The 27,024-nt window shown below is 47.9% G+C and overlaps 1 protein-coding gene across 3 annotated transcripts in view; it reads right to left on the bottom strand.

The window, feature by feature from the left end:
• Mtss1 (MTSS I-BAR domain containing 1) overlaps positions 1 to 27,024 on the bottom strand; it is a 154,265-nt gene that overhangs the window by 119,016 nt on the left and 8,225 nt on the right. For all 3 annotated transcript variants that reach the window (XM_071602136.1, XM_027949953.2, XM_027949937.3), the window contains exons 2-3: positions 12,393 to 12,454; positions 9,004 to 9,077 (exon numbers count right to left, since the gene is read on the bottom strand). In XM_071602136.1, the coding sequence (XP_071458237.1) occupies positions 9,004 to 9,077; positions 12,393 to 12,454 (136 nt within the window). The remainder of the gene's footprint in view (positions 1 to 9,003; positions 9,078 to 12,392; positions 12,455 to 27,024) is intronic.

The following is a 27,024-nucleotide window of genomic DNA, read 5'->3' as shown; positions in this document are numbered from 1 at the left end:
ACTTTGTGCAGGAGACAAAGTTTCGTGATATGGAATCTAGCACTGGGCCATCATGCTGACACTCAAAAAGTTTTAGTTTGTAGTGTTTCTGGTTTTCAAATTTCCTGATCACAGATGTTCAACCCTCCACAGGAACCAATTTTCACCCCCTTAGAAAGAATATATTGTCCACAAAGGATGCATTAAGTGGACCTAACGTTAAAAGAAGGGGAGGAGCATTCATTGTTTGGAACTGTGATTACATTCACAGGTACCTCTCCTCTCGGTAATGGAGGCCAGAGCCTCCATCACCCACTCACTCCAGGCCTCGACTTAACTGATCTTCACATTCCCAGAGCCACAGGTGCACAGGAAGCCCTCAACGAAGCTTTCTAATATAGAACAGCATAAGTCAGATGACTCATAAAACATCATGTTTACATGAAGGCAGAACAAGCCTTCCTATAAGAACAGTTATATTCCTTAGACCCCGTAACACAAGAACCACTACTCCATGTGGCTAGGTGAAGTCAGCGGAAATTTTTTTAAATTAAAAATTCAGTTTTTCAGGGCTGAGGTTGTGGCTCAGTGGTAGAGTGCTTGTCTAGCACATGTTAGGCACTGGGTTCGATCCTCTGCACACATAAAAATAAATAAATAAAATAAAGATATTGTGTCTATCTGCAACTAAAAAATCATTTTAAAAAAATTCAGTTCTGGGCTGGAGTTGTAGCTCAGTGGTAGAGCACTTGCCTAGAAAGTGTGAGGTACTGGGTTGGATCCTAGCACCACATAAAATAAATAAAGGCATTGAGTCCATATACAACTAAAAAAAGATTTTTTTTTAATTCAGTTCTTCAGACACATTAGCCACATTTCAAGTGCTCAACAGCCACATGTGACCTGTGGCTACATCCTGGGCAGCACACATGTAGAATACTTCTATTATCAAATAAAATTCTATGTACAGAACAGGCCTGGCCCAGACTAAGAGGCGGCCTTGTGTCAACTAACACATAGGCGCACACAGGGCTGTGAAGTCCTGGCATACTACCTACAGTTCAAAGCTAAACAAGAAGGACAGGAGAAAAGGGAAGTGTTTTGTCTTTGCTCAGCCAATTTTCCTATTTCTTAGGTTTTTCAACTTTGTTCTGACTTCCCACACCTACCTACAATATAGCAACGAGACTTCTCAAAGCATAACTATGAGCAGGGCAAAGTGTGTTGAAGGCTTCCTCAGCTTAATGCACATGAAGAGTTCAAGTTCAAAACCCCAAACCTGAAACTTAAGAGAGTTTCCTGGGTCATTTTCAATCCAGCATGCCTAGATCCAGATTTTAAAATATCAGAAAATTCAGGTGCTTGGTGGGGCTAGGGCTGGGGCTCAGTGGTAGCACACTTGCCTGGCATGTGTGAGGCACTGGGTTCGATTCTCAGCACCACATATAAGTAAATGAAATAAACGTTTATCAACAACCCAAAAAAAAAATTTAAAAAGAAAATTCAGTTGCTGGCCCATTCCTCTACAAGCAAACCATAATGTGCTTCATTTTAACAAATTTAACAGATCAGCAATAGTTTCTTGGGCACCTGTGATGCGCCAGGTTCTAGGAAATTGGAGCTCAAGAGTCCTCATGACAGCGACATGCAGGCGCTAGGTCAAATGACCCCCCAGCCACTTTCTCATAAAACTGCTCCTTCTCTGGGCTTCAAGAGATGATTTCTGCTAGGTTCCTCTTGCTCATATTTCTCGTGTTATGTTATAAAGCCCTAAGCAGAGTCAAGAGTATCAGAAAAATTAATATACTACCCTTAAGTCTTTTGAACCAGAAAGCTTGGCTCTTCAAGAAAAATGACAACTGAACTTGTTTCTCAAACACTCTTAGATTCCTTCCTGTGAGAATCCTAAGGACAATAACTAAAAATAACGAGGAAGCAGGCCAGGCTAAAGGAACACATGATCTACAGTCAAGGTTGGCAGAGCGCAGATTATACCTTTTAACCAAATGAAAGAATCTGATCACATTGCTTTAAGGTAATAGTCAAAGAATATTCATTCCTAATCCTACACATAGGCACCTTAATTATTTTTTTTAATAAAAAAAAATTTCTTTTCAGTTTGAGTGTGAAAAGCTTCGTAGGCAGAAATCCTAAGGCTCTGATCACCTGAACTCAAACACAGGAATCAATCAATCCAGGAGTTACAGACCAGTGAAGTCCAGTTAAACAATCTGGTTAAAATAAAACTTGGGGATAAACAAGACCAGTTTAGCTGGAGCTTCAAAACCTCTTCCTGGCACCTTGTGCCCTGGAAGGGAACATTCCCTCCCACTCCCCACCTGGCCACGTGCAGATGGCTGCCTTTCACCCACCTGCTCCTTCCCATGAGCTTCTCCCAGAGGAGCAGGGCCCTCCTTCAGCCATGGGGACATATAGGGTCACACGTCCCACTGGAGACCTCAGGAGAGTTGACCAGGGTTCCAATTCTGAACTCCCAAGTAGAATCTGGCCAAGACCATCCCAGCAGCCTCCTGCTCCCACAGGGGGCAGGCTTCCTCACCAGGACCCACCCAGGGCCCCAAGTGTGGAAGCTACTGCATGCATGTGGCCATTCATTTAACAGGCAACATTTGCCCCCTGCTAAATGCCAGACACTAAGCATTTGAGAATGTGGATTCTTTAGAAAGGAGGGGGACACAGGCATCTGCTCTGTAGCATTCACTGACCGGAAGGAAGATGCAGAGGAAGGCAAAACCCTTTGTGGGCCACAAAGGCCCCGAGGAAGGACCCTGGGTACTTCCTGTGGGGAAGACAGCTTTCCACGTGCTGTGGCTCTCAAACTGCTCTCGGAACAGCAGATCCTCAAACATATCCAGGGGCACAGAGTGGCCGGAAAGGGCATCCAGGGTCTGGAATGCACTCATGCAAGCAGAAGGGATCAAAGGTTTTAAGGGTCAGGAGCAGAGCCAGCTGTTTGTGGGTGGAACTGCCGGCAACCGGCAGAGATGTCATTGGACAGGTGAGCTATGGCAAGATGGCAAGAGGCCTTACCTGACAGCAAAACAAACCCCCCAGGAGAAGACCTCCTGGGAAGCTTTTAAACATCAGAGGTTCCGGTCCCATCCAATTATTCTGACTCCCCAGGTGTGAGGCAGGGCCCTGAAAATGTGTACTTGAAAGACAACTTCGTGAGTGATGATGTACACTGTCAGATCTGCAGAACGTGGCATTTCACAAAATCCATGCTAAAAACACCCAACGTACACTGAAGACACAGGGCGCTTTAAGGACCATGTCTGCTTTACCCAACATAAGGCACAACGGTCTCCTTTGCCAGCCTGGGTGACCCAGGCTCACCAAGTAAGCGCACATCTAACAGTCGGGCCCCCAACGAGGTCTCACAGCTCCAGCTCCACTCACCACCCTCCTCACGCGCCCACCCAGGTGGGAGAGACCAAACCACCCAAACACCCATCCCTACTCTGTACTCCTTTCCCAACCCCTCCTTCCACCTTCCTCTGGTGAACAGTGCTTCCTCCCAGGGAAAGGAAGGAAGGTCCCAGGACAATGGGGAACAGGAAAATCATACTGTCCGGCTTCATCCATATTTAACGTGTCTCACGGGCCCAAAGCTACATTTAAAATCAGGAACCAGGGCTGATAAGGCATCTGGATTTATAAACCACTCCGAATAAAGCCTAGTCCAAGGCAATACTCAAGAAGGGTTATCGTTCGTGATTTTCAGAATTAACTCCATGCTTATGTTTTAAAACAGTGATGTTCTGGACTGCCCGGGGTCCACGTCCCTCCTCCCAGCCCCTTCAATTCCCTCCGGGGTTCTGGTGTGTCACCATCTGCACATTCCCAAGATGGTTTTTCAAAGCCATGAAGCAATTCCAGAGGCTCACTGGGGCATCAGAAATGAAAGTCACACCACACTGGTGAAAGTCCCTTGCTGACACAAGCCAAGTGACACAGTGGCCATGAAGGGCCAGTGCTGACTAACAGGCAATCTGCCACGTGCCTGGCTCCCACGAAACAGGTCCCTGGAGGCCAGGCCACAGGTGCAACCACTGAATTCCCCACACAGGTCATCTCTGCCAAGGACCAGACACATAAGAGGCCTTTCTAATCTCCTCAATTTCTCTTTTATTTTTTCCTTATTTTTTAAAATAACCCAGGTAAATGGACACCAGTCAGTCCAAATATTTCTCCACTCCTAAGACAGGCCATGTAACAGAGACCCTGATCCACAAATTCTGGGATTCTATACATTATGAATAACTAAAAACTAATTTTTTTGTAACCAATAATCCAGAAAAAAAGATGTACTTTCATATTTAACACAAATTATATATTCATTCTAAAGTGGTCTTCCAACAAAATAGGGAACTATGTCCAGTGCTAACCAACTCTAATTCCATTATAGCTTAATTATTAATCACAATATATATATATGATAATAGCCAGCTTATATTTTTCATTTAAAAACAATGAACAGATGGGCACATCTATAATGCCAGCACTGGCTTGGGAGGCTAAGGTAGGAGGATCGTCAGTTCAAAGTCAGCCTCAGCAGCTTAGTGAGGCCCTAAGCAACTTAGTGAGACCCTGACTCAACAACAAGAAAAAATTGCTCAAACTTGCATCTGACCAAAATAGTTTGCAGCATTTTCTACATATTCATCATTTCCTTGGTGATGCACGCACTATTAAAAATAATCACACTAAGCAGTACACACTGACATTCACCCTGGCACAGCTGTGATGGCAAATGCCTGGAGGTAAACTAAATGTCCATCAGCAGAACAATAATTGAGAATTGACAGAGAAAAGGGGGACCTTCCTTTTAAAGGGCTGGGGATGTGGCTCAGTGGGTAAGCACCCCTGGGTTCAATGCCCAGTATCAAAAAAGCAAAAAACAAATTAAAAAAAAAAAAAACAATGGACAAAATACAGTTCTTACCTATTTCTACATTCTGTTTAACAATAGGTATATAATGCCTAGATCTGATTCTGCCCTTTGACTCATTTTAAAAGTTTTTCCTAAGTAAATTTTACTAATAACTAGTGCAAAAAAATCGCTAAACCTTTGACAAAAACCATTCAAAGAATTTTCCTTTGGGAAACAATACAAAACACTATTATTTTGGAAACCTGAAAGCTTGAAATTCTGGACACCTGTCCAAAAAGACACACCTTAAGAATAACTGCAAAAACATGCAAATGGCCAACAGGTATATGAAAAAAAATGCTCAACATCACTCCTCATCCAGGAAATGCAAATCAAAACCACAATGTCACCTTGCTCCAGTAAGAAGGACTAGTGTGGGGCTGGGGCTGTAGCTCAGTGGTAGAGTGCTCACCTTGCACGTGGGAGGCACCGGGTTCGATCCTCAGCACCACATAAAAATAAAGAATACGTATTGTGTCCATCTACAACTAAAAAAAAAATTTTAAATAAAGGACTATTATTAGAAAGACAAAAGACAACAAGTGTTGGCAAGGATAGAGAAAAGGGGGCACTTCCTTACACCCTGTTGGTGGGAATTAAATTACTGAAGCCAGTATTGAAGATCTGCACACCCATGTTTGCTGCAGCACAATTCACAATAGTCAAAAACGGAAACAAACTAAATATGCATCATCCCAGAACCACAATTAAACCTAAATGCCCATCAATGGATAAATGGATAAAGAAACTGTGGTACATATTCACAGTAGAATACTATTAGGCCATTAAAAAAACAAAACCCCATCATTTGCATGGATGGAACTGGAGGTCATTATGTTAACTGCAATAAACCAAGCACAGAAAGATGATCACCATGAGATCTCATTCATATATGGAATATAAAAACATGGAGGTCACAGGATTGAGAGTAGAATGGTGGTCACCAGAGGCAGAGGCTGATCAGCAGGCCCTAAGTGACAGAAAGAAAGAAGTTCTGCTATGCCACTGAGTCAATTATTGACTCATTTCTGACAAGAGGGACTCAAACAAATATACTGATAGACTGTACGCAAAACCATGGACTGGGGCTGGGGCTGTGGCTCAGTGGCAGAGGGCTTGCCTAGCATGTGTGAGGCAGTGGGTTTGATCCTTAGCCCCCCATAAAAATAAACAAAATAAGGGCATTCTGTCCATCTACAACTTCGAAAAAAAAAAAAGTTGAAAAAAAAAAAAAAGTCTGAACTAAGGATACTCTTTGAGCAGAGGACACACCATACTGCCAACTCAGAGTTACCACCTGTTCTGTCCTTAAGCCCAAACTTGCATCTGACCAAAATAGTTTGCAGCATTTTCTACAGATTCATCATTTCCTTGGTGATGCAGGCACTATTAAAAATAATCACACTGAGCCGTACACACTGACATTCACACTGGCACAGCTGTGACGGCAAATACCTGGAGGTAAACTAAATGTCCATCAGCAGAACAATAATTGAAGTGTGCTGCATCCAGACACTGAAATTCCACCTGTCCACCACAAAGCACAAGGTAGACCTACAGGTACTGGCAGGGACAGATAATTACAACGTAGTATGAAATAAAAGCCCTGGAACGATGTTTCCCAAGGGCTAACTTCTGAAAGAGATCATGCAGATGTCTCTTACTGCATATATCATTCCACACATTATTCTGCACTTTGTTATTTTTCTCCCAGATGTGTTTGTTCAGATATGCAAAAAAAGTCTGTGAAGGACACCAAACCCAACCCTGGGAGGGATGAGGATAGATTTTACTGCCTATACTTTGTTATTTGAAGCCTTTACAGTAAAGAATGTGTTCTATATTTTTTCACTTTTAACTAAAAATTGACTTCAAATCACATCTGACACTTGTTGACATACAAGAAGTGCATTTGAATTTCTCTTATCATCTCTATAAAACAGCCCTTCTTTCTTGAACCATGCATTCTTCAGTTCCTACGAGAGTTCCCACACTCCCAGGCTGACGGAAAGTATTAGTGTATATGGATTTTAAACACAGTGTTCTGGCATTGTGAAAAACAACCTGAAATCAAACGAAAGTTTAAAATTATGTCAACGCTGGGGTCTGTTCACTGTGACATGATTTGTCTTTGATCAAATATATCACCTCTAAACTCCTCCTCTACCCCTATCACCACCAGAGTCTATTCTGGTTTTCTTTTCCCACAAATAATTGCTCTGTTTTTCCTCCCTGGGAGGCATGAGAATTTCCAGGCCCTCCAGCTTCCCACCAAGAACCACCCTGGGAGCAGCTTCTTCAAAAACTCAGGTTCTTACCACAGGAAATTATGGATAATCAGGGGATGTCTCTCTAGTCCTTCTGCAGGATCTATAATAATTCAACAGCAATCTATGAAAGCATCATGCATCTCAGCCTCAAAAATGCAATACCAGGTATCTAAGCTCTTCAAAATAGTAGCGCAGCATTTAAAAAAAAAAAAGGACATTCTGGGGGCTCTTCTAGAAAGATATGGATGCAGCTGACAAACCCAGCTGCAAATCCTGCTGAGCTAGAAGAACAACAGGGCAGACTCAGCCACGCCCACGGCGGTCAACAGTAGCCTGCATGTGAAATCTCTCCCAGTTACGTTTATTGGAGTTCTACAACAGACACACATAAGCTAGGTAATCATTTTTCAAATGGGCTTTTAAAATGAGACTGGTTAAGATCCACACCAAGCTAACAGACCAGATGAAGACACCACAGCTCTGATGTCTCCGTCACATTGTCTGAGGGGACCTTCAGAAACTCTCTTGGCATCCTGGAAATGAGAACTGTCACCTCCCCTGGGCAAACCTCCCCAATTCCCAGAGCCAGGTTAATTACCCCTTCTGAATACTCCCCTTGTGCTCCCCTCTCCCACCACTACCACGCCACACCACACGGATTCCTTCCACACTGACGTTCTTTATTTACACGTCTCACTTTCCCCACTCAATTGCAAGCTCTTCCAGGACACGGAGAGTAAGGTATTGATTTTTGTGGTCCTGTGATAAAAGGAGGGGGAGTTTCTTAATGCACGAGCAGTGTCTGTGCTGCAAACTTATTGGAATATTTAATTAAGTACCCGTGGTAGATGGGCATCTACTGAGAACCACTGGAGCAACTCACAGGGGGAGCTTCAGAGAAATTAAACTCTCAAGTGACTGGGAGCAATTCCCAAACTCCCCAATGTCACCGTGCAAGTGATGAGAACAGGCACGTACTGTTAGTACAAAGGAAAGACGAGGCAAGCAAGAGGCAGAAAGAAGAGTCACTGTGCTAGAAGGAGAAGGCAGGAGCCGAGCCGAGAGCAGGGAGTCACACGTTGCTGGCAGTGCTGAGCCCTGAAGATGGAGGTATGGGGCAGAGGGCATTTCCTATACCTTCCACGCATGATCAGACTCTTTGTATTCATTGGAACCATTACGTCTGTTTCAAAATACTTCCCTGTGTCCACTGATTTAACTGACATACTTTAAACATCAACTCTGTTCTGGGCTTTATTTTGGGGGGTGGGGAGGGTCTCCGATGTAAACTATCACTGTTGATAGTTCAAAGGGCCCACAGTCAAATGTAGGAGACACACGCACTGGTGATCACACACAGCATACTGCACTTATTGTACAAGGGTTCCTTGTTTGGTGGGAACGCAGAAAAGGGGCTACTGATCACCTCCACGCTCCCCACTCCACAGGGATCATGAAGAACCCTAGCACAAGCCATCAGCAGGGAAAAGCAAAGTCATCAATGGTTGTAGCTGCAGACTCCACAGCCAGCTCAGCACACAGTGACCAAAACACACGTCAGCCCCCCCGCGTAGGAACAGGGCTTCCTTTTCTTTATTTTTCATTCTTCTTCGCATGTGCTTGATTATCTGGGGAACTAGTACAACTTCTAATATGTGTAACCCCACAGAATTTTTTTTAAAAGAAAACTATGAGTCAGCTAAGCTGTGAACACTTAAGCTGTGTCTTCTCATGGAGCCACCAGGGAAGGGCCCACGTGCAGAATCCGGGGAGCTCGGCAGCAGCCTCCCATCTGCTTACCTCGTGTGCTGGTGGCCATGTCAGCCACTTTCTGAAAGGCGTCCAAGAAGGCAGCTGCTGCTACTACGGTTGTCCTGAAATGCAAACAGATAACAAAAGCGTGAGCGAGGGCTCAGCATGGCTAATTCACTGCAGCTCAAAGGCTGCAATCGCTGCTACAGAAAGAATGGAACCTCCCAGGAGGAACAAGTCCCTGGGCATGGACGCCCGTGGCCACTCAGCCTGACCGTTCCCTACACACTACAGTGTCCAGCTCCTTCAGCGCTCATCAATCAATCCAAGTGGTTCTTCTCGTTCCATTTCCCCTATGAATTACTACCAGGCAAAGTTGTACAAAGGAGGAAAAGATAGGTGTTTCTACCTGAAATAAAAAAACATCATCAGAAATATAACTGATGCAGGGGAAATCAACTTTAGGCAAATGATCCACACACACGTGATTTGGGCAAAGGACTCAATCTTGGAAAGAAACCATGGAGTTCAACAATTCACCGTAGAGAAAGGAAATCGAGGCCACAGATCTAAAGGGAATTTGAAGATCACTAGTTTACACCGGAGCTGGGACTCGTGTTCCAGCATCGTGACTCACAGGCCCGGCTCAAACTACTATGAGCCAAGACCCTGGCAGTGCGACTTTCCTCCCTGCATTCCAATTAAAATGAAACCAAGGTCTTGCTTCCTCGACCTTAGGATGCAATTTCAACTGTGCCTTCCGAATTCCAAAAAGCTGAGAATGAGGAGAATTTACTGTTCTCATTTTTTTGTCCTAGAATCTTTTTTGGATTCTGAACATCCTCTTGGGTACTGTGTGGTCTACTGGATCCCAGCACTGTGGCCTAAGTTGTCACATGAGGAAGAGTAGTGAAAAGGACGGGCCAGTACCACAGGCTCCAAGTAAGCCCAGAGCTCACAAGCGAGGACCTCATGACTGAACTTAGAGATCAGTATTAACCTTCAAGAATTTCTTGCATGAATCTAATCTCTACTGAGCATTCCTAAGGAAGCAAAGTTGCTAAAGTAAGACTAGAAAGTAAGGAAGATAAAGGAGAGAAATGGCCTTAAAACATAGCAACCGTGGCTATGAAACAGAAGATTTATGGAAGGTGCTGGGAGTTGTCCCTCAGAGCCAAACTTCAAAATGAGGCCTGATAATTTCTAGTAGAGCAAGAAAACTCTATACTTTAATTCTCAATAATAATTATATGCACATGCACACACAGAAAACCAAAACAACAATAACAACAACAACAAAAACACCTACTCTGAAACATACTTTTTCAAGAGTTGATATCAAATGCAAACTCTCCAAAAGTTAGCTTTATCAAGCCTCCTAGAATTTATAAATACCTCATTCTGTTTTGCAACTAATACTTGACACATGCTTTGATTTATTCTCATTCAACTCATTGCCAATCATACAAATCTCAAGAGTCAACTGTGGGGGAGACCTGTATATTATAGTCACTGGGGCTCCCAGAAAAGTTAGGATGATGGCCAATTTTGAGGAATTAAGAGCTTTTAAATGGCAGTCATATTGTACTTTCTGACACTGTCATACAACTTCTTGGTCCTCTCTAAGGGCACAGAGTAAATAGGGAATCACCAACGACAAGGAGTGATCCAGCTTGAACACGTCAAGGCCTCTAGGCTGCTTCTGCAGTCTTTCTCCTCTAACACAGAAAGTTGAACTCAGCCATAGACTAGCAGCTTGACAAAATAACAAAGAGGCTTACATGTCATTAAGAATTATAAGATATACCTTGTATCCATGGGGTAAGATTAAGTTTTGCTTGCCATATTCAAGATGGCTAACGAGTTCAAGGCTTTCAGCCCTAGCATCCTCCTTGACAAAAGAGAACCAGAACCATCTTCCTGGTCAGAAAATTAAAGGAGACCAGACAGGAAAAAGTTGGGGGAAATGTGTTTCAATGTTGTATGCAGGAGGAGAGCTCCCACAGGATGGAATAAATGGTGGCCTTGGTGGAGACGGGTGGGGGAGTAGACAGAGCTCAGTGAGGTGAGGCTGACGAGGGCCTCAGCTGAAGACCTTGAATTCCGAGCCAAGGAGGTTGCATCAGCAGAATGTAATTACAAGTTCTTAAGCAGAGAAATCGGAAAGGACTGGACAACTGGAGGAGGCGCCATATTCTGGAGGCCAGCGTGCACCTGGAGGCCCACTTGAGTCACTGCAAATCCCAGCCACCGGCCCTGACTCAAAGCTGCAGGGATGGAAGGGAAAACATGCACCCCTCCCCAGTTCTCCCTACAGGGGAGCCATGGAACCTCCAGTCTTACTGCTAAAGCTCAGAACAATAATCTCTGCTCAGACAGAGGCCCAGGAATGTCACACCATTCCTCCCTTATCTGTCATCCAGGTGGCTCTTTAATCTAGAAAACACCTCCTGACCTGCTCTGTTCTCAAACTATCCTTGTCCACCCAAAACTTTTATGAATGGGGGTCATCAAGTAACTCCTTTTTTAAATGTTCCCTGCTTCATGGAGTACCGGCAAGGCACAGAGTCCTGTCTGCACTGAACTAACAGTGGAGTTTCAACAAGATGCTATTTTCTATCGTATCACATGCTATGGGAACAGCACACCAGGCAATAAGAATAGCTTCCCAGAGCAGATCAGCAGATCTTGTTTGCTTTTCCAGGCAGCTTTACTAAGGCATAATTTGCATACTATGAAATTCTCCCTTTTTAAGTGTACGATTCAATGACTTTTAGTAAATTTAGAGTTGCTCGACTATCACCACAACCCAATTTTAGAACATCTGCACCCACAAAAGACACCTCTTAATACGTTATTTGTAGAGTCAATTTCCTTTTCCACCCCTCACCCCAGGCAATCACTAGTCCACATCTGCCTCTGTAGATAGGCTATGTCCAGACATTCACCTAAACAGAACTAGACACTGCGTGGGCAAAGGCCATAAGAGGGGTGAGAACTTGGACACAGCCTGACTGCCCAAGCTCAAATCTCTGCTCTGTCATTTCTAGTGGCATGACATTACTAGTAGCATGTCTGCGTCTCCATCTCCTCATCAGTAAAATGCGACTGATGACGGTACTTACCTTGTAGGGTTGTGATACTTAGACAGGATGACATGTGCCTAGCATACAATAAGCACTACATAAATGTTGCCCATTGCTGCCTTACACGCCGGACCCTCGACTTCCTGAGGCAGGGCAGGTGAGTCCAATTCTACACATGGGAAGCCGGGGCCGGCCACATGGCTAATGGATGGTATTGCTCCAGTCAGAGCCCACTACACGCTTCTCTAGATGTCATGCTTCCAAAATTAACCCCAGTCTGCCTGTTGGTCCCTAACTGCAGCCTCCTCTAAGCACAGTGTCCTCTTCCACGGAGCCCTGGCTCCTACTTACCGCAGCTGGGACTGCAGCTTTCCTGCCTTGTTTATGAAGTCTTCCCAAACTGGATAGCTCCCCTGCAACAAAAGAAAGCCATCAGTAAGTGACACTGTGACAGACACCCATTCCAACAGGCACAGAACACCCAATTCCAAGTACGCAGGGCAGGGTCTAGGGACGCGATCTTCCTTTGCAGGATCTAGGACATGCTGCCCAGCTGTCTATACATCCCTTGCCCCAGGAGGGGGTTAAAATGTTCTCCGTCCTTGTCATCTTGCAAATGCTACAGACACTGACCAGAACTAGCTGGCAGAAGCTAACACGTACGCACGTGAGCCAGGAGATGGTGGGTGCAGTTTAAGATGCACAGAACACTTAAGGCACTATCCTGAGCTACCTGTTCATGCAACATGGCCCTGGCTGCTCTCACCTCTGTCCCAAACAGCAAGGAGAAGGGAATCAGCGCGACTGGGACTCGCCCCCGGGGACAGGTGGCCAACAGGAAGCATTATTAGACTATCAGAATCTTAAGGTTGGAAAGTCACTGAAACATAGCCACTCGGCTGGCACCCAAATGGCAACAGGTGGTTCCCCAGCGCCCCTCAGCCGACAAGGAACCCATCACCCTCCCCGGAAAGCCTATGTTAGACACCCTGCGCTGATGTTCATGCAGCCCTAGTTTTAACCCTCTGGGAGTCCTTGGAGTGAAGATCGATAATCCTGCTTCCACACTGACATCTTTTCACAGTCGAAACACAAATCCCACCCCACTGCACAAGAGGACCCTGCTGAACACCCCGCCCCCACTATCCCACAGACAATCCATCGGGTCTCCCTCGGTCTTCTGAGTACAGTACACAGACACAAACTCAAATCTGCAGGTGTAGCTCTGACCAGGGCAAACCACAGCCCAGTCCGACACCTCCTGCCCATATACACTAAATGTCTATTGAGATAAAAGCAATTCCCCAAGAGGCGACTCAAAAAACAACCAGAAAAGGGGAAACTGTGGTTAAAGGTGTGGTGTGTGGCACCAAGTCATTTAAGAACTAAGACCAAATGCTCAGGGGGTTACGGTTGCAGAATAGAAGATACATTTTAAGAAGCTCAATAAGGTTCAAATAACATGCCGCCCCTTGGTTTGGGTTTTAAGGGGAGAAGGAAAAAGCTACGATGAAGCTCCTCACCACCTCTCCCAGCACAGAAGCCCGATCAAAGTTGTCTACAACTGCGACCGACCAAAGTCACCACCATCAAGAACGACTGTCTCACAGGGACATCAGAAAACCTAATTCCTTGTGGTGAAAGAAGTCATCGGGAGTTCCGACTTTTTAAACGTTTCTTTCTTTTTTAGTACTTCTTCTGTGATGATTAATCTTGACTGTCAACTTGATGGGATTGAGAGACACCTAAGAAATTAGTAAAGAACACCCTGAGTGTGTCTACAAGTGAGTTTCCAGAGAAGACTGGCAGGAGGTCAGCAAACTGAGGGTGGAGGCCTGTCCTAAATGTGGACCACACCATCCAACAGCCTGGAGACCAGGACTGAACATGGAACAGAAGAGGCCAGAAGCCCACCAGGGTGTGCAAGGTCAATTACTCTTGTGCAGGTGCGGTTTTTTGCTGGTGCCATGGCTTGTGGACATCAGACTCTAGCTGCTTCAGCTTTGGAACCTGGACTCTCACCAGTGATTCTCCAGGGGGCTTCTAGGCCTTCAGCCTCGGGCTGGTCTTTCTTATTCTGAGGCTCCAGCTTCTTAGATGAGCAACTACTGCTTCCTCCAGCTCCCCAGCCCTGGATGGTCATTGTGGGACTATCCAGCTTCTGATCCTGTGTGTCAATCTAATAATGCCCCTCGTATAATTATACTCCCATCCTATTGGCTCTGTTCCTCCAGAGAACGCTGACTAGTACAAACTTAGCTTCATTTTCTTTTGTCAAATGAAAGTAGAATTAGATATTATTTTATTTGGAAATTAATATGCACTGAAGTAACACCTTATTGTAAAATGACCTATCTATTTACGTATTTCTCTAGCTATCAATTCTGTCTGAAATGGTCACAGAGATATCTAATAAACTGTCTCATCAAACATTAAAATGGGTCATTTCCAGGAGCTAAAATCTGGACCACTGTATGGCTTTCTTCTTGTACTTTCTTCTACGTTCAGGTCATCTGTTTTCTTTTTGTTTTTATTTTAATGAAAACAATAAAGTTGTTCTAAAAAAATGTAACATCAAGTTAAAGGTGCTGCCAACCAGAGCAGTGAACCTGGGTGAATTCACAATGCACCCAAACCCTGAAGCTGCTTCATACACGGGGCTAGGCTGCATCCACCGGGTCTGTATTTGTGCACCTGAGACCTCCCTGGCCCAAGCGCAGGTCTCAGGTTATTCCCACGAGACACTGAGCGAGGGTGTGCATGTTGGGGCTGAATCCTGTCCGACCGGCTCCTGGAGGAGGCCCTCTGGCAGCTGCACCTGAGCGACTGTCAACCAGCACCTGCCACAGGTGCTGTTACCACATGGCCTCCGTCCCCTGTCTGTGCCCTGCAGGTTTCTGCAACCTGAGAGCAGCACTGTGCATAAACTTATGCTCAATAAAACCTTGAGAGCGCTCAGGCCACCGTCCCAGGCCCACCAAGAGGCAGGAGGGTCCCAATCCTGGAGCTAATGCACTTATCATCTTCTTATCAAGCCCACAGATGAACACGCCTTCCACTTCTACATCCAAGTAACTGAAGAGTTAAGCTGAGATCGGAGTCCTCGAGAGCTCTAGCTGGAGGGACAGCGGCGGCATCCCCAAGAGCATCAAGGTCCCCCACGGCCTAGCTAGCCGTTCCCTCTGTTTCTGATCCACAGACCTGTCAGGAAGCTCTCTGAAAAGCCTGAACATGTTCAGAAACCCCGCCCTACTTCCAGCCAAAGGCACCGTCATCTTTACAAGGCAGAAGGACATGAGGAACAGGCCCTCCTGGCCCAACCACCCCTCCAGGGACCCCCAGAGGAGGCTGCTGAGATGACCAGTACTGATTAAGGGCACACTCACCGAGAACACGCCAGGCTGACCCAAGGCCTGGACAGGGAGCACCGCATCCTGATTTCTACCCACTGCCCTGACTATAATTGACTGGGGAAATCATTTGGCATCTCAGATCCCCTTTCATTGTAATGATAATCATTAGGACAATTTCATCCCCTCACCAACAGTGACAATTAGTAAGCACTGAAAACATGGGAAAGGAACAAGGAAGAGAAATGTGGGAGTCTGATCTCCCGCACCGAATCCCAGGGAGCATCGCTGGGCAGGCCTTTCAGTCTGCTTGTGGGGATATCATCCCTTCACGGGGCTGGCGTGAGGAACAGACGAAGCCACACAGGTGTCAAAGAGACGTCTACAATCCCACGTTTACTGCGGCACCATTCACAATAGCTGGGACATGGGATCAACTGTGTCCCTGAGTAGATGAACAGATACAGAAAAGGGGGTGCATCTACACAGAGCACTACTGCTCAGCTACAGAAAGAGCAACATGGTGAACCCGGAGAACGTTATGTTAAAAAAAATAATCCAGGCACAGGAAGACCAGCATCACATGATCTCAGTCACATGTGGAGCCTCAAAAGCTGACCTCGCAAAAAGAGGTTTTCAGAGGTGCAGGTGGTTAGCGAGGGGGGGCAGGGATGGGGAGACGGTGACCAAATGATATATAATTAGAATTGGGTGGGAGACAAAATGTCCAGAATAGGTAAATATAGAGACACAGAAGCCAGGGGCCGGAAGCCAGGGGCCGGGGGGGGGGGGGGGGGGGGTGGTGGTGCAGGCATGGGGACGGTGTCTGAAGGGAGAAAGCCCTGCAAGTCAGGCCCTCACTCCAGGCTGGGATCCCACGTTCGTAGTCCTGGGTGCAGATCCTGCCCAGGTGGATGCCATCTGCATCTCACCATGAACCACAGTGAAGGCAGGAACTGACCGAGGCAGCCGGGAGCACAGTGTCAGACAATCTGTCTGCCACTCGTAAGCAAATGGCAAGGTGGCGTACTCAACCCCGCCACGAACGTGCCTGGAATTCACAACAGCTCGAACCACTTAAATCTCTACTTATCTACCCTCACTTGCAGCCTCACTTCAGTCTTTACCAAATTAGCAACAAAAGGAGGGTCCCCTTTCTCCTCAAGGGGTACGGTACACGGCTCCCCACCTACGAACACCCACTCAACCCCAAGAAGGCTGCCAAGGCAGCTCTCTCCTGACTTGCGATGCTTGACAATCGATCAGAGTGTCAGGCCCACCTGTTTTAGGCACTATATAATTTAATGGATTCTTTAAAAAAAAAATCAACTTCTAAGAACAGAAGACAAAAACCTCCTTGTTGAGAGACGAGAGAGGAAAAAAAGTGCGTAAATGTTATTAAAACTTAAAAGGAAGGTGAGCTTGGGTTGTTCCAGATTTTTTTATAAGTTTCTTTCAAGGATATAAAAAAGTTTCTTCCCACCTGAAAGTAGTTTTACTATAAAAATTCAAAAGCTTACAGGATGTGGGAAAGGAGGAAAAGGGTAATTTTTGAAAGATAAAAGGCAACAGAGAGAAAACTCTAGGTCTTTTACTAGGAGACTGGTAAAGAAGGCCACGCTCAAGTTTCAAAAGGAACCTGCAAACCAGGACCCTGGATGCACCAAGAATCCTTTCAGAAAGTGACTCCAATACATAATTTTCCAGTCTGCACCTGCTGACCAAGAAGTCACCGGAAGCCATCGCAAGAGAACCCCACAGCATTTCTGGGGAGTGCTGTCCAGAGTGGAAGAAATCCCTAGGAACGCATCCCCAGAGTCGTGGAGACTACGTCTCAACACTGACCCACCCAGGGGTGCTCACCAAAAGGGACATAAAGTGTTCATTAGTTTCCAGACACACCAAAATCAGAGACTAGAAAGGTCCAGCTGAGCACCCAGGTTCTGCTTCTGCCCAAAGTCAGAGGCAAAGGGAGGAAGTCTCTCTTCCCAGGAGCCAGGCAAGGTCTGGGCTCTCGAGAGACCCGGGAGCCCTAGGTGGGTTTTAGACACAGAACTCACTGTCCCCAGGTTCCCAGGGAAAGGGAAGGGGCCTTCTCAAAGGAACAGGAGGGACAGCAGGCTGCTCAGAGCACACAAACGAGCCTGTCTTGGTCAAGCCGCACAGTCCAGGTGAGAGGGGCTTCCCCGGCCACATGACCTGATTCACACTGCTGCAGCCACCCAGCAAGTGCCCACCAGGCTCCCCCAACAGCACCCCGTGGCCCTCTTCTCTTCCAATCTCCAGGATATCCAAACAATCTCGAGAAGTCTCCTCAGCGGTCACTGCCTCATTCAAAGGTCACCTCTTCCAGAACATTCCCTGGCACACTTCTTTCCGCCCACTCTTCCTCCCTCCACTTATTACACCACTGATTCCCCTCCCCTGAGCCCAAGGTCTTCCCTTCCAAACCACAGAACAAGGTCAGAGAGGTGGAGGGAGGAGAAAAGTGCTTCCAGGAAGAGGCTCGGCTGGCACCATGACAGGTGAGCAGGAGACACGGCCGGCTCTCCCCGGGGACTGGGTGTGCATGTCCACTGGAGGGAAGAGGACAAGGCCACAAGGGCATCCCTCAAGGGCAAAGTCCAAAGCTCAGCCACAAATGGGACAGCAGAGAAAGATCAGGGTGGCCTTCCTTCAGCTGGTGACATCAACTCCAGGCCTGTCAGGTGGCAGGAGAAGCTAGCTTGTAGTCACATAAATGGCAGTGGCCTCATCCCTTTGGGAATGAGGAAAATAATGAATTCAGGTTTTACTCTTGAGGACGAGGCTGCCTAATCTCCCTCCACTCCTCAAGGGCTGGGCTGCCACCTTCGCCCACCCCCGGGTGGCCTTCCCTCCCCGCCCTCAAGGTGGACACTGGGAAATCCCAGGGCCCCCTCCTCCTATCCCTCCTCGTCTTCCAGGGGCCCCAGAGCCAGGAGGCCCAGGCGTGTGCCTGACGCAGGGCGCGGGAGCCAGCCAGCAGCCGTTCTGGCTCGGGGTTCTGTTTGGCTTTGCTTTGTATTAAACAGAGGCCCCGATGGCATCCCACACACGGCGAGGGAGAAGGGACTGCGGGTAACTCATCAGCACGGCTGGTTAACGGGCTCCATCAATAATGCAGCAGCCGCCTGGCCCAGCCTGGCCCTGCTGCGACAGCAGAACCTCGAGGGACAGCTGAGGGAATTCAACACCACACGGCCACACAGGGAACCGGGGCTGGGGACTGCGGTCTGGGCGCCCAGCAGGACCCCCACAAGGAGGGATTCGATTTAATGGAGAATAAAACAGGGGCTAGCAGGGCACAGGCTCCTGGGTTCCAGCTCAAAGGCCTTTGTCCTGGTCAGAAGATGCCAGACAGAGGCTGGATGGCCAACGGTCACAGCTGAGGAGAATCCAAGGCACCCAGGACTGGACGGCTCCCTGTTCACTTTGACAAGCATCATCATTAAGCACGAGCGTTTTCTGAACAGCTGCTGGGCACCAAGGACACCCACCTGCACTTCTCCAACTTTAACCGACACGGCCACAGCTGGGGTGTTGCAGGCATGTGACCTGAGCACCTCTGCTGCTGGGCCCAGCCACACTCTGAGGGGCACAGCCTCGGTCCACACTCACAACCCTGCGAGGCAGGTGCTATTATTTTACAGCTGAGGAGACTAAGACCCAGAGAGATTGCAGTGAAGGGATCCAGGCCGCCACGTGACGCCAGATCTGTCTGACTTTGCAAACCTAAGCGTTCCCTGATTCTGGGGAGTCTAAGCGTTCCCTCATTCTGGGGAGTCTAAGCAACCACAAGACCCAGCCTGACTCAAGACCCAGCCTGACTCAAGGCCCAGCCCAGCCCAGCCCTGGGGCTGCAGAAAGTGGCTCACACAGTCACTGGGCCCTACTTTAGATCCCTGGGTCCTACAAGAGCCCACAGTAGAGCAGGCAGCAAGATTCCTGGATCATGCCACACCTGATTCTGACCCAGAGGCCCAGGGAGAGCTGTTTGTCACCTCAGAAAGGCACAGGATCCTCAACCACAGAAAAAGAAAACACAGAACAAAGAAAAATTCCCTGTGTAGAAAAGGCTGATAGAAACACACCAGGCCACACAGTTTCCATCGTATGGTATAATTATGGACATTTTTGGTCTCTTCTTCAGGTTTTCTGTGGATACTGGAAATCAGCTTCTCCATAACCTCTCTGGACGGAGCATCGCCCCTGCCACCACGCCCCTCCCCAGGTCTGCAGGAACCTCAGCAGGGTGAGCATGAGGAGGGCAGCCGACAGAACCCCTCCGAGAGTTCAGACTCCAGGGATATGGAAAGCAAAGACACCCCAGAGGAGCCAGGACCCTTCCTGCCCACGCCCAGCATCCTGGACACCTCCCTGCTTCACGCAGAAGGCAGGAGTCTGCTCAGCTTCCAGAAGTGGGTGTGCAGAATGAGGGGCAGGGTCTGGGAATGCCTGTCACAGCTGTGTCCCCAAAACCACACTTCCCCACCCCAGCCTGCAAGATGAAGGGCTCCTAAGATCCCCAGATGAAAGGCCCGGGTGAGCCCAGCCACCATCAACACCAGCCCTGGGCTTTTATTCTCTGATTGGGGCTTGCCTAATCCACTAATTATCCCTGTCCATCTCGGCGATGACAGCCTGGGGGATAATCAATGGTTGCCTCCTTGCCCACCCGCCCTCACCCACTTGCCCAAGCACACCAGCAATAAACACGCCAATGAAAAGGAAGACCTAACCACAAAAGGTGCTCCGACCAGCCCTCGCACAAGGCTCCATTTGTAACGACAAGACGCTTTCAGTCAAGGGCATCCAGTGCTTCCTTCACCCACCCATGAGGTCTGACGCCCAGGCTGTGTTCTGACATATGGGCATGTCTCCCTTAAAATTTTAACAACTAAACAATTATGGCAACCCGATCTTCAAGGCTATTTCATTTTTTTTTAAAGTTCTCTACTTAAAAGTAAGCATTCTTCAGTCTATCCTGAACCATCCACCAGCCACATGGGATTATTTAAATTTCAATTTTAAAAATGTGATATTCCCTGGAATGAAATAAAATGTGATATCCACTATAATCCCAGTGGCTCAGGAGGCTGAGGCAGGAGGATCCCAAGTTCAAAGCCAGCCTCAGCAACTTAGCAAGACCTTAAGCAACTTAGTGAAACCCTGTCTCAAAATGAAAAATAAAAAATGGTCTGGGGATATGGCTCAGTGGTTACGCACTTCTAATTCAATCCCAGGCACAAAAAAAAAAAAAAAAAAAAAAAGTGATATTCAGTTTCTCAGTCCCAACAGTCATACTTCAAGGGCTCAGAGCCATGTGCAGCAAGCATCCAGAGTACTGGGCAGGAGACCTAGAATGGCTTTCTGCACTGAAAGCTCTACTGGACACTGCTGGCCACACCAGGTCCAAGTACCCAGGCATCTATGGGGTGTTCCATAATGGCACCCAGGTTTCTGGGTCTACCTTCCAACTTTTGCAAAATGTGTATCTGCTTCATGTTCCACATTTTTTTTTTTGAAAATGGACCCCTCTACCTCTCCCTTCCATTCCCCAAATTCATGGGTCCCTTCCCCACCTGGATTTTCACAGCATGTGACCTCCCTTATCATTTGAGAGAGTCCTTCCCACCAAAAAAGAGAGGGGCAGAGGCAGTAAGACGCTGCTGCCTTACATTTGCACAACCAAGTTTTCGAGAGGAAACCCTGCGAGCCATTTAGGGGTCCAGCCTGACCTTATGAGCATCCCCTCACTGTGGACAGACCTGGTGCATAAAGGACTTTCACGGCAACCCTGGGAGGGCAGCTGGAGGTAACCACGTGTAACACTGTCCTTCTTGCCACCGAAAAATAGGCACAGAAAGTGTAAGTAATTGGCCCAAAGCCAGAGGGGGGTCTGCTCTCGCCCCCTGTCCACAGCCTCATCTGCTGCTAAATTTGCCCGGTTATTTTTAAAATGAAATTGTTCCACAGGTTCACCTGAGACTGGCTGATTCTCCACATCTGGAAATCTAGAACTCGCTGTGTAACCCTCTAGTGTAGGGCTGCTGCTTTACCCGAGGGCTCATGATAAGCGCCTGTGTGCACTGAACCTCCCCAGAATAACAAATATCTACCCCTCTCACCTTTGCCCCATTCCAAGGCCCAAAGCCATTGCTCCACTTGTTTGTTCCTCTCTTCCAACGTCCATATGAGATAAGGAACCTAAGCAGAAGACACGGGGACCTGCCCCCTAGAAGTGCCATGTTGCTACCCTTACTCCAAGCGGTCACCCCTCCCTGAGACGTGCCCTCCCTCTCAGGGAGGAGCTGCCTCCACTAACTCCCAAACCGCTTCTGCCTTTAGGGATGTGTCCCTCTTGGGGCCAATCTCTCCAGCACCCTGGACAGTCGGGCCAAGACACTTGCCCTAGAGAGAATCAGGCTGGGGCTTCAGCTTGCTCCCCTAACTGAGCAGCTCACCCTGACCCCCCCTTCTAAACTGGAGACTCCCAGGCAGGCACAGCCTCCGCCAGGCCTTGGCCTTTGCACAACACATACTCTGTGCTCCGCCATCTTCCACGAAACCTACTTCCCCTTTGGAGTAGAAATGGCGTCTCCTCCAGGACCCAACTCTCACCCTGGGCTGCCAGGAGTGACTCCCTGGTGGCCAGTGAAGAGTCACAGGCCACGAACATCACCAAAAGAGGTGTCTCTCCACTGGCTGTCGTTCTCCTTGCCTGGATAAAAGGGCCCAGACGAGCACCTTTGAGAATCTGGAAGGGTCAGTGCAGTCCGGTGGTTAAAAGCACAACTCTAGGGTCAGTCCACCCAACTTCAGATCCACTCACTGGGTGACCTCAGGCAAGTTGCTTAATCGCCTGCCACTGTCCTGTCTTCATCTGTAAGGGAGGCTGATGGTCAGTTCTCCCCTCCAAGGGTAGCTGTGAGACTACAAGAAATACCAGCAGTGATGAACACAGGAACTCGACACTGTAAGTCGGCACACAAGGCCAGTCTTCCTGACTGGGACGTTTCATGAGCACCTTCTATGCACAGACCACGCACAGACATGGGAGCCCATGCAGAGAGAGAACGGCAGATGGGCTGAGAAACTCGGTCTGGTAGAAAAGCCATGGACGCCATCTATCCCAAGGCCCTGAAGGGCAGCATCCTCTAGTAGCAAGTACTAGAAGTGATACAAGCTCCCCAGAGAGGGGTGACACCTCACTGGATCTCAAAGGATAGTGGGAATGTTCCTGGCAAAGAAAGAACAGAAAGGAGGGAGAAAGGAAGAAGTTCCCGCAGAAGATGGAATTAGCACAGGAAGGGAAGCAGAGAGGAGCGGCTATGTCTGAGCACAGGATTCACTGTGTCCACCTGAAACTCATTCTAGGTATATCTGGGTGGGGGTCCAAAGAGGAGGGGGTCCTTCTGCAAAGGAAGTGCTCAATGGCTCTGGGTGGCCTGAATCACCTACTTACGGTGCAATCCCAGAAAGACCTAAAGAGAATCAGCTGAGTGTTTGTGAAAGCTGCAGATTCTTGAGCCCCACCCCAGATCTGCACCATCTCTGGGAATGGGACCCAGGGGATCATTTTTAGCACAGTTGCCAGAGGTTCTCTGCTCACCAAAAACTACACATACAGGAAGATTTGAGAATCTCTGCAAGACATAAAATGTCACATGACCCTCTGGGCCTTTAGAAGTTGGGGCCTCAGCAATTTCTCACCCCAATGTCCACTTCTAGCTCCTTCCAAAGTAATGCTGGGCTGAGCACTCATACACAGCAATGGGAACTGAGACAGGCTCTTTGAAAGACGTTCAGGAATGGGCTTCAAAAGCATTTAAAAGTGCATAACTTTTTTCCAGGATAACTCCTCCAGTATCTAGCTACAAGGATATACTTACAGCAATGTTGCTTATAATCTGCAAAAAACTAAACACAATCAAAATACAAACAAGTAAGGAATAGGCTCCCTACCTCAGGGTTTTTGCACATGCTCATTTCTTGCTTGGAACATTCTTCCCCAATATCCACAGTACTTAAGTTGTCCCTCAAATGTCATCTTCTGTGAGGCCCTCCCTTGACACTCTACTGGAAAGCAGCCACACTGCCCTGCTTCTCCCCATTATATAGAATCCTCTCAGTGCACAAGAGAACTGATTCATTTCATCACCCCCACTCACTAGAACATGCATTTTGTTCACTGCTATATCCGCAGCACTTCAAAAAGAGGCCAACACACAGTAGGTCCTCAAATGTGTCAAATGAGTTAATTACAGGCACAGAAATGTAACATGAAACAGCCATTGGAAGGAGCATGGCTTACATCTCCACACATGGAATCCCAAGGTCACTGGGTTGCTAGGCAGAAAGGACATTTCAGTCGGCCTCATGGACCCTTTGTTTAAAATGCATGCACTCCTGTGAGCATGTGGAAGAGCCCACTTCGTGATGGAGTGCTTCTGGGTGACTGGTTTTTTACTTAATTGAAGGCTCTAGTTTTCTTCCATTAACTTTGTATTACTTACATAATCTTTGAGAAGTAATCCCTCATGAAATGTTCTCAAAACATTTTGCTAATTTTTTTTTTTTTTTTTTCAAGAAAAGGCTGCCTCCTCAGTGACTTAATTAGGGTGTCCCTAATTAAGGCCAGCACAACATCAAAGAGGCCAGGTTCCCAGGGACCCAGGTTCCAGGAGCCTCCAGGGGCCTGGCTGCAAGACGCCCTCAATCCTGCCAGCAGCCGCTCCGACCCCGGGCTTGGCCATGGGCTAACTCCTGGCTCCGCTCCCCACTACCTGCTTCCTATTGGGGTGTCTGATGCAATTATTCAGGCCCCAGATCACATCCTGCTGTGGAGCTGGCTTTGAAGATTGGTAAACACTCACTTCAAAAACAAAGAGCAACCATTAAACCCAACTCAAAGACTTCCTTAATGGCCGCATGCGTGGCTGTGGTGAGGGCCTCAGAAGTGACATGAAGGCCTCCCTGGGAACTAATTCCATGGGATTTCCAGCCTCCTCCTGCAACGCCCCCCTCCTGTTTCTCACTCCGTCAGGGGGTGCAGAGCTGCTGCCAGGGTGACCCGATAGAGGGGGTTTCCTCCAGCAAGACAATCGTGTCTGTGTGGCCACGTGCACCCAGCGCCCCTGCGTACTTCTCTCTGCTGGTAAGTTGGTGGCACCCACAGGTGGGTCAACTGCCCAGCCATTTCAGGTCAACAGCTGGGTCAGATTCTATTTAAAGAGGGACACCCCTTGAAGATTCGTGGAGCAGCTCAGAGGGGAGCCTAGATTTTGCCATGTCATGTCTGACTCATCCCGATTCCTGAAGGGAGAGGGACAGCAAGATCATCAAAGAAATCGGAATCTGAAAAGGAACTCCAGCGGCAGCCCAGCACAGACCCTGCGATGTCACCCCACCTGTCCACTCCCAGCTCTACCCCAGCTGGCAAATGACAGAGGCGACAAAGTCATGAGCTGCGCCTCAGTTTCCCCACCCGTCAAGTGGGGACCACCATAGCTACAATAAAATGGGAATAACAACCGTAACCACCTCCTGGGTCACTGGGAGATTAAATGAGTCTGCCTTTGTCCGGCATTTAGAACAGTGGCTGGTAGTGCCAGGCGCAGAAATGCTCACTGAGTAAGAAAAATAAAACTCAGTTCTCAGCTTGGGTGTCACCTAGACCAAAAGGCTTCTGTAGCTCTGTCCTCCCACCCCAAATAGGAATCAGAAGCTGTCCCCAGGGCCCCATAAAAGCTTGTGCTGACTTCTGCAATGAGGCGGATCACACTGAATCCCCTTTCCTCGCCTGCATCTCTTCTAGAATGAACAACTTCAGGGCGAGAACTGTGACTGTCCTGGTCACAGGTGTGCCTCCGCCGCCCTGAAGCCCCAGCCCACAGCAGCTGTGCCATGCTATTTGTTGAATACAGACACTGGATTCCGTCAGATTATTTCCAGGTTGGCAACCAGAAAACTCTGCCTTCTGGCCTCTGTGGCATTTCCAAACTGAAGACTGTTTTCTTGTCTTTTCTGAAACATTGGATTGCTGCTAATCAGCGGGCCACTCTCATCGGAATCACAGATTACATATCCTTTATCCAAAATGCTTGGAACCAAAAGTGTTTCAGATTTCAGAGACTTGGGGATTGGGGGGGTATTTGTATTGACTGTACCAGTTGCACATCCTTAATCTTAAAATCCGAAATGCTCCCAAATCTAGAACTTTATGAACATCCTATTGGGGCTCAAAGGGTTTTGGATTTCAGATTTTGGGTCTTCAGACTAGAGATACTCAGTCCACAGTGGGGTGCCTTGGGAAGGCACAGGAGAGCTTTTAATCGGCACTTGTTTAGTCCCAAGCCTGTCCTATGCACTGCCTCATTTAACCTGAGGGACTTTAAGAGGGAAGTATCATTCCCTCACCCTCATCTACAGAAAACCAAGGCTCAGGAAGGTGGGGTCACTTGCCCAGAGTAACAGAGCTAAAAGTGGCAGGGCCAGATTTCAAAGCCACTTTTCAAAGTAAAATGCAGGGTGTCCAGCTTGGAAGAGGAGGAGGGGCCAGCGATGAGGGAACTTTCTGATGGACCTGGAAGGATGAGCAGGGCTAGGGCAGGAGGGGGAGGAGCAAGGACATGTTTAAGGAAGCCAAGTCCAAGCTGGGGAGCACAGAGCTGCCCACATCACAGGGGCCCTGGCAGCCAGGTGAAGGCAGAGGGCAGCAGGCAGGAAGACCCCACACGGCCAGGCCCTGAGCTCAGTACCAGCTGCTGCTACAGGGCAGGCTAGAGGCAAGTGAGGGCCACTTTGCCTGGGTACCCCAGAAAAACAGCAGAAACACAAAACACAGCCCCCCTGCCCCCCATCGCCTTGGCCTCAACATCTGTAAGACTTTTCTTATCCCTCAAAGCTAAAATAAATGCCCTGAAGATCCTTGCCAGACCCTCCCCAGGTTCTCCCCTCCCCTTATAAACAGACAGTGAGGTTTGCAAATAAAGAAATTGAAGGTAAACAGGCCCTGCTGGGCCGGAGGAGGGTTATAATGAACTCAGCCGTGATTTATTTAGCAAGAAAAAAAAAAACAACTCAACTTCTCCATTTCCAGAAGCCTCACTGCAGGCTCTAAATACAGCTCTGAATAGGGTGGGGCAGTCTTGCCCTAAGAAGGGGTATAGATGATTACTACACTGAGTTTTGAGACTTCAAAGTCCTCCATCCCCAAATCCACAGTAAGAGCCACTGGGGACATCTGAGTGTCTGGGCACCAGGACCAGGTGAACCTTCGTGAGTCATCTCTCATTTCAGAATCCTCAGGGCAATCCATGAGGCAGGTGCTTCGTCAGACCCACTTTACAGACGAGCAAAATGAGGCTGCTCGAGGGATGGCGTAACTTGTCACGGGACTTGAAATCATATCCCTTTGATTCCAAGGTCAGCAGAAGCTCCAGAATGTGTCCAGGAGAGCTTTAGTGGCCAGCAGCAGGTGGAAAGTGAGCAGGAATCTGCAGGGCCAAGCAGGCACACCTTCCCCTAGGGTGTTCCAGACCTCTGTTGTGCAACCCAGAAGCCACTAGCCTCACACGGCTATTTAAATTTAAACAAATTAAAAGTAAATA

This window comes from Marmota flaviventris, chromosome 15, assembly GCF_047511675.1.
Source record: "Marmota flaviventris isolate mMarFla1 chromosome 15, mMarFla1.hap1, whole genome shotgun sequence".
In the NCBI taxonomy this organism is placed as follows: domain Eukaryota; kingdom Metazoa; phylum Chordata; class Mammalia; order Rodentia; family Sciuridae; genus Marmota; species Marmota flaviventris.
Note: the sequence above shows the minus strand (reverse complement) of the source record. Positions and strands in the feature narration are given on the sequence as shown.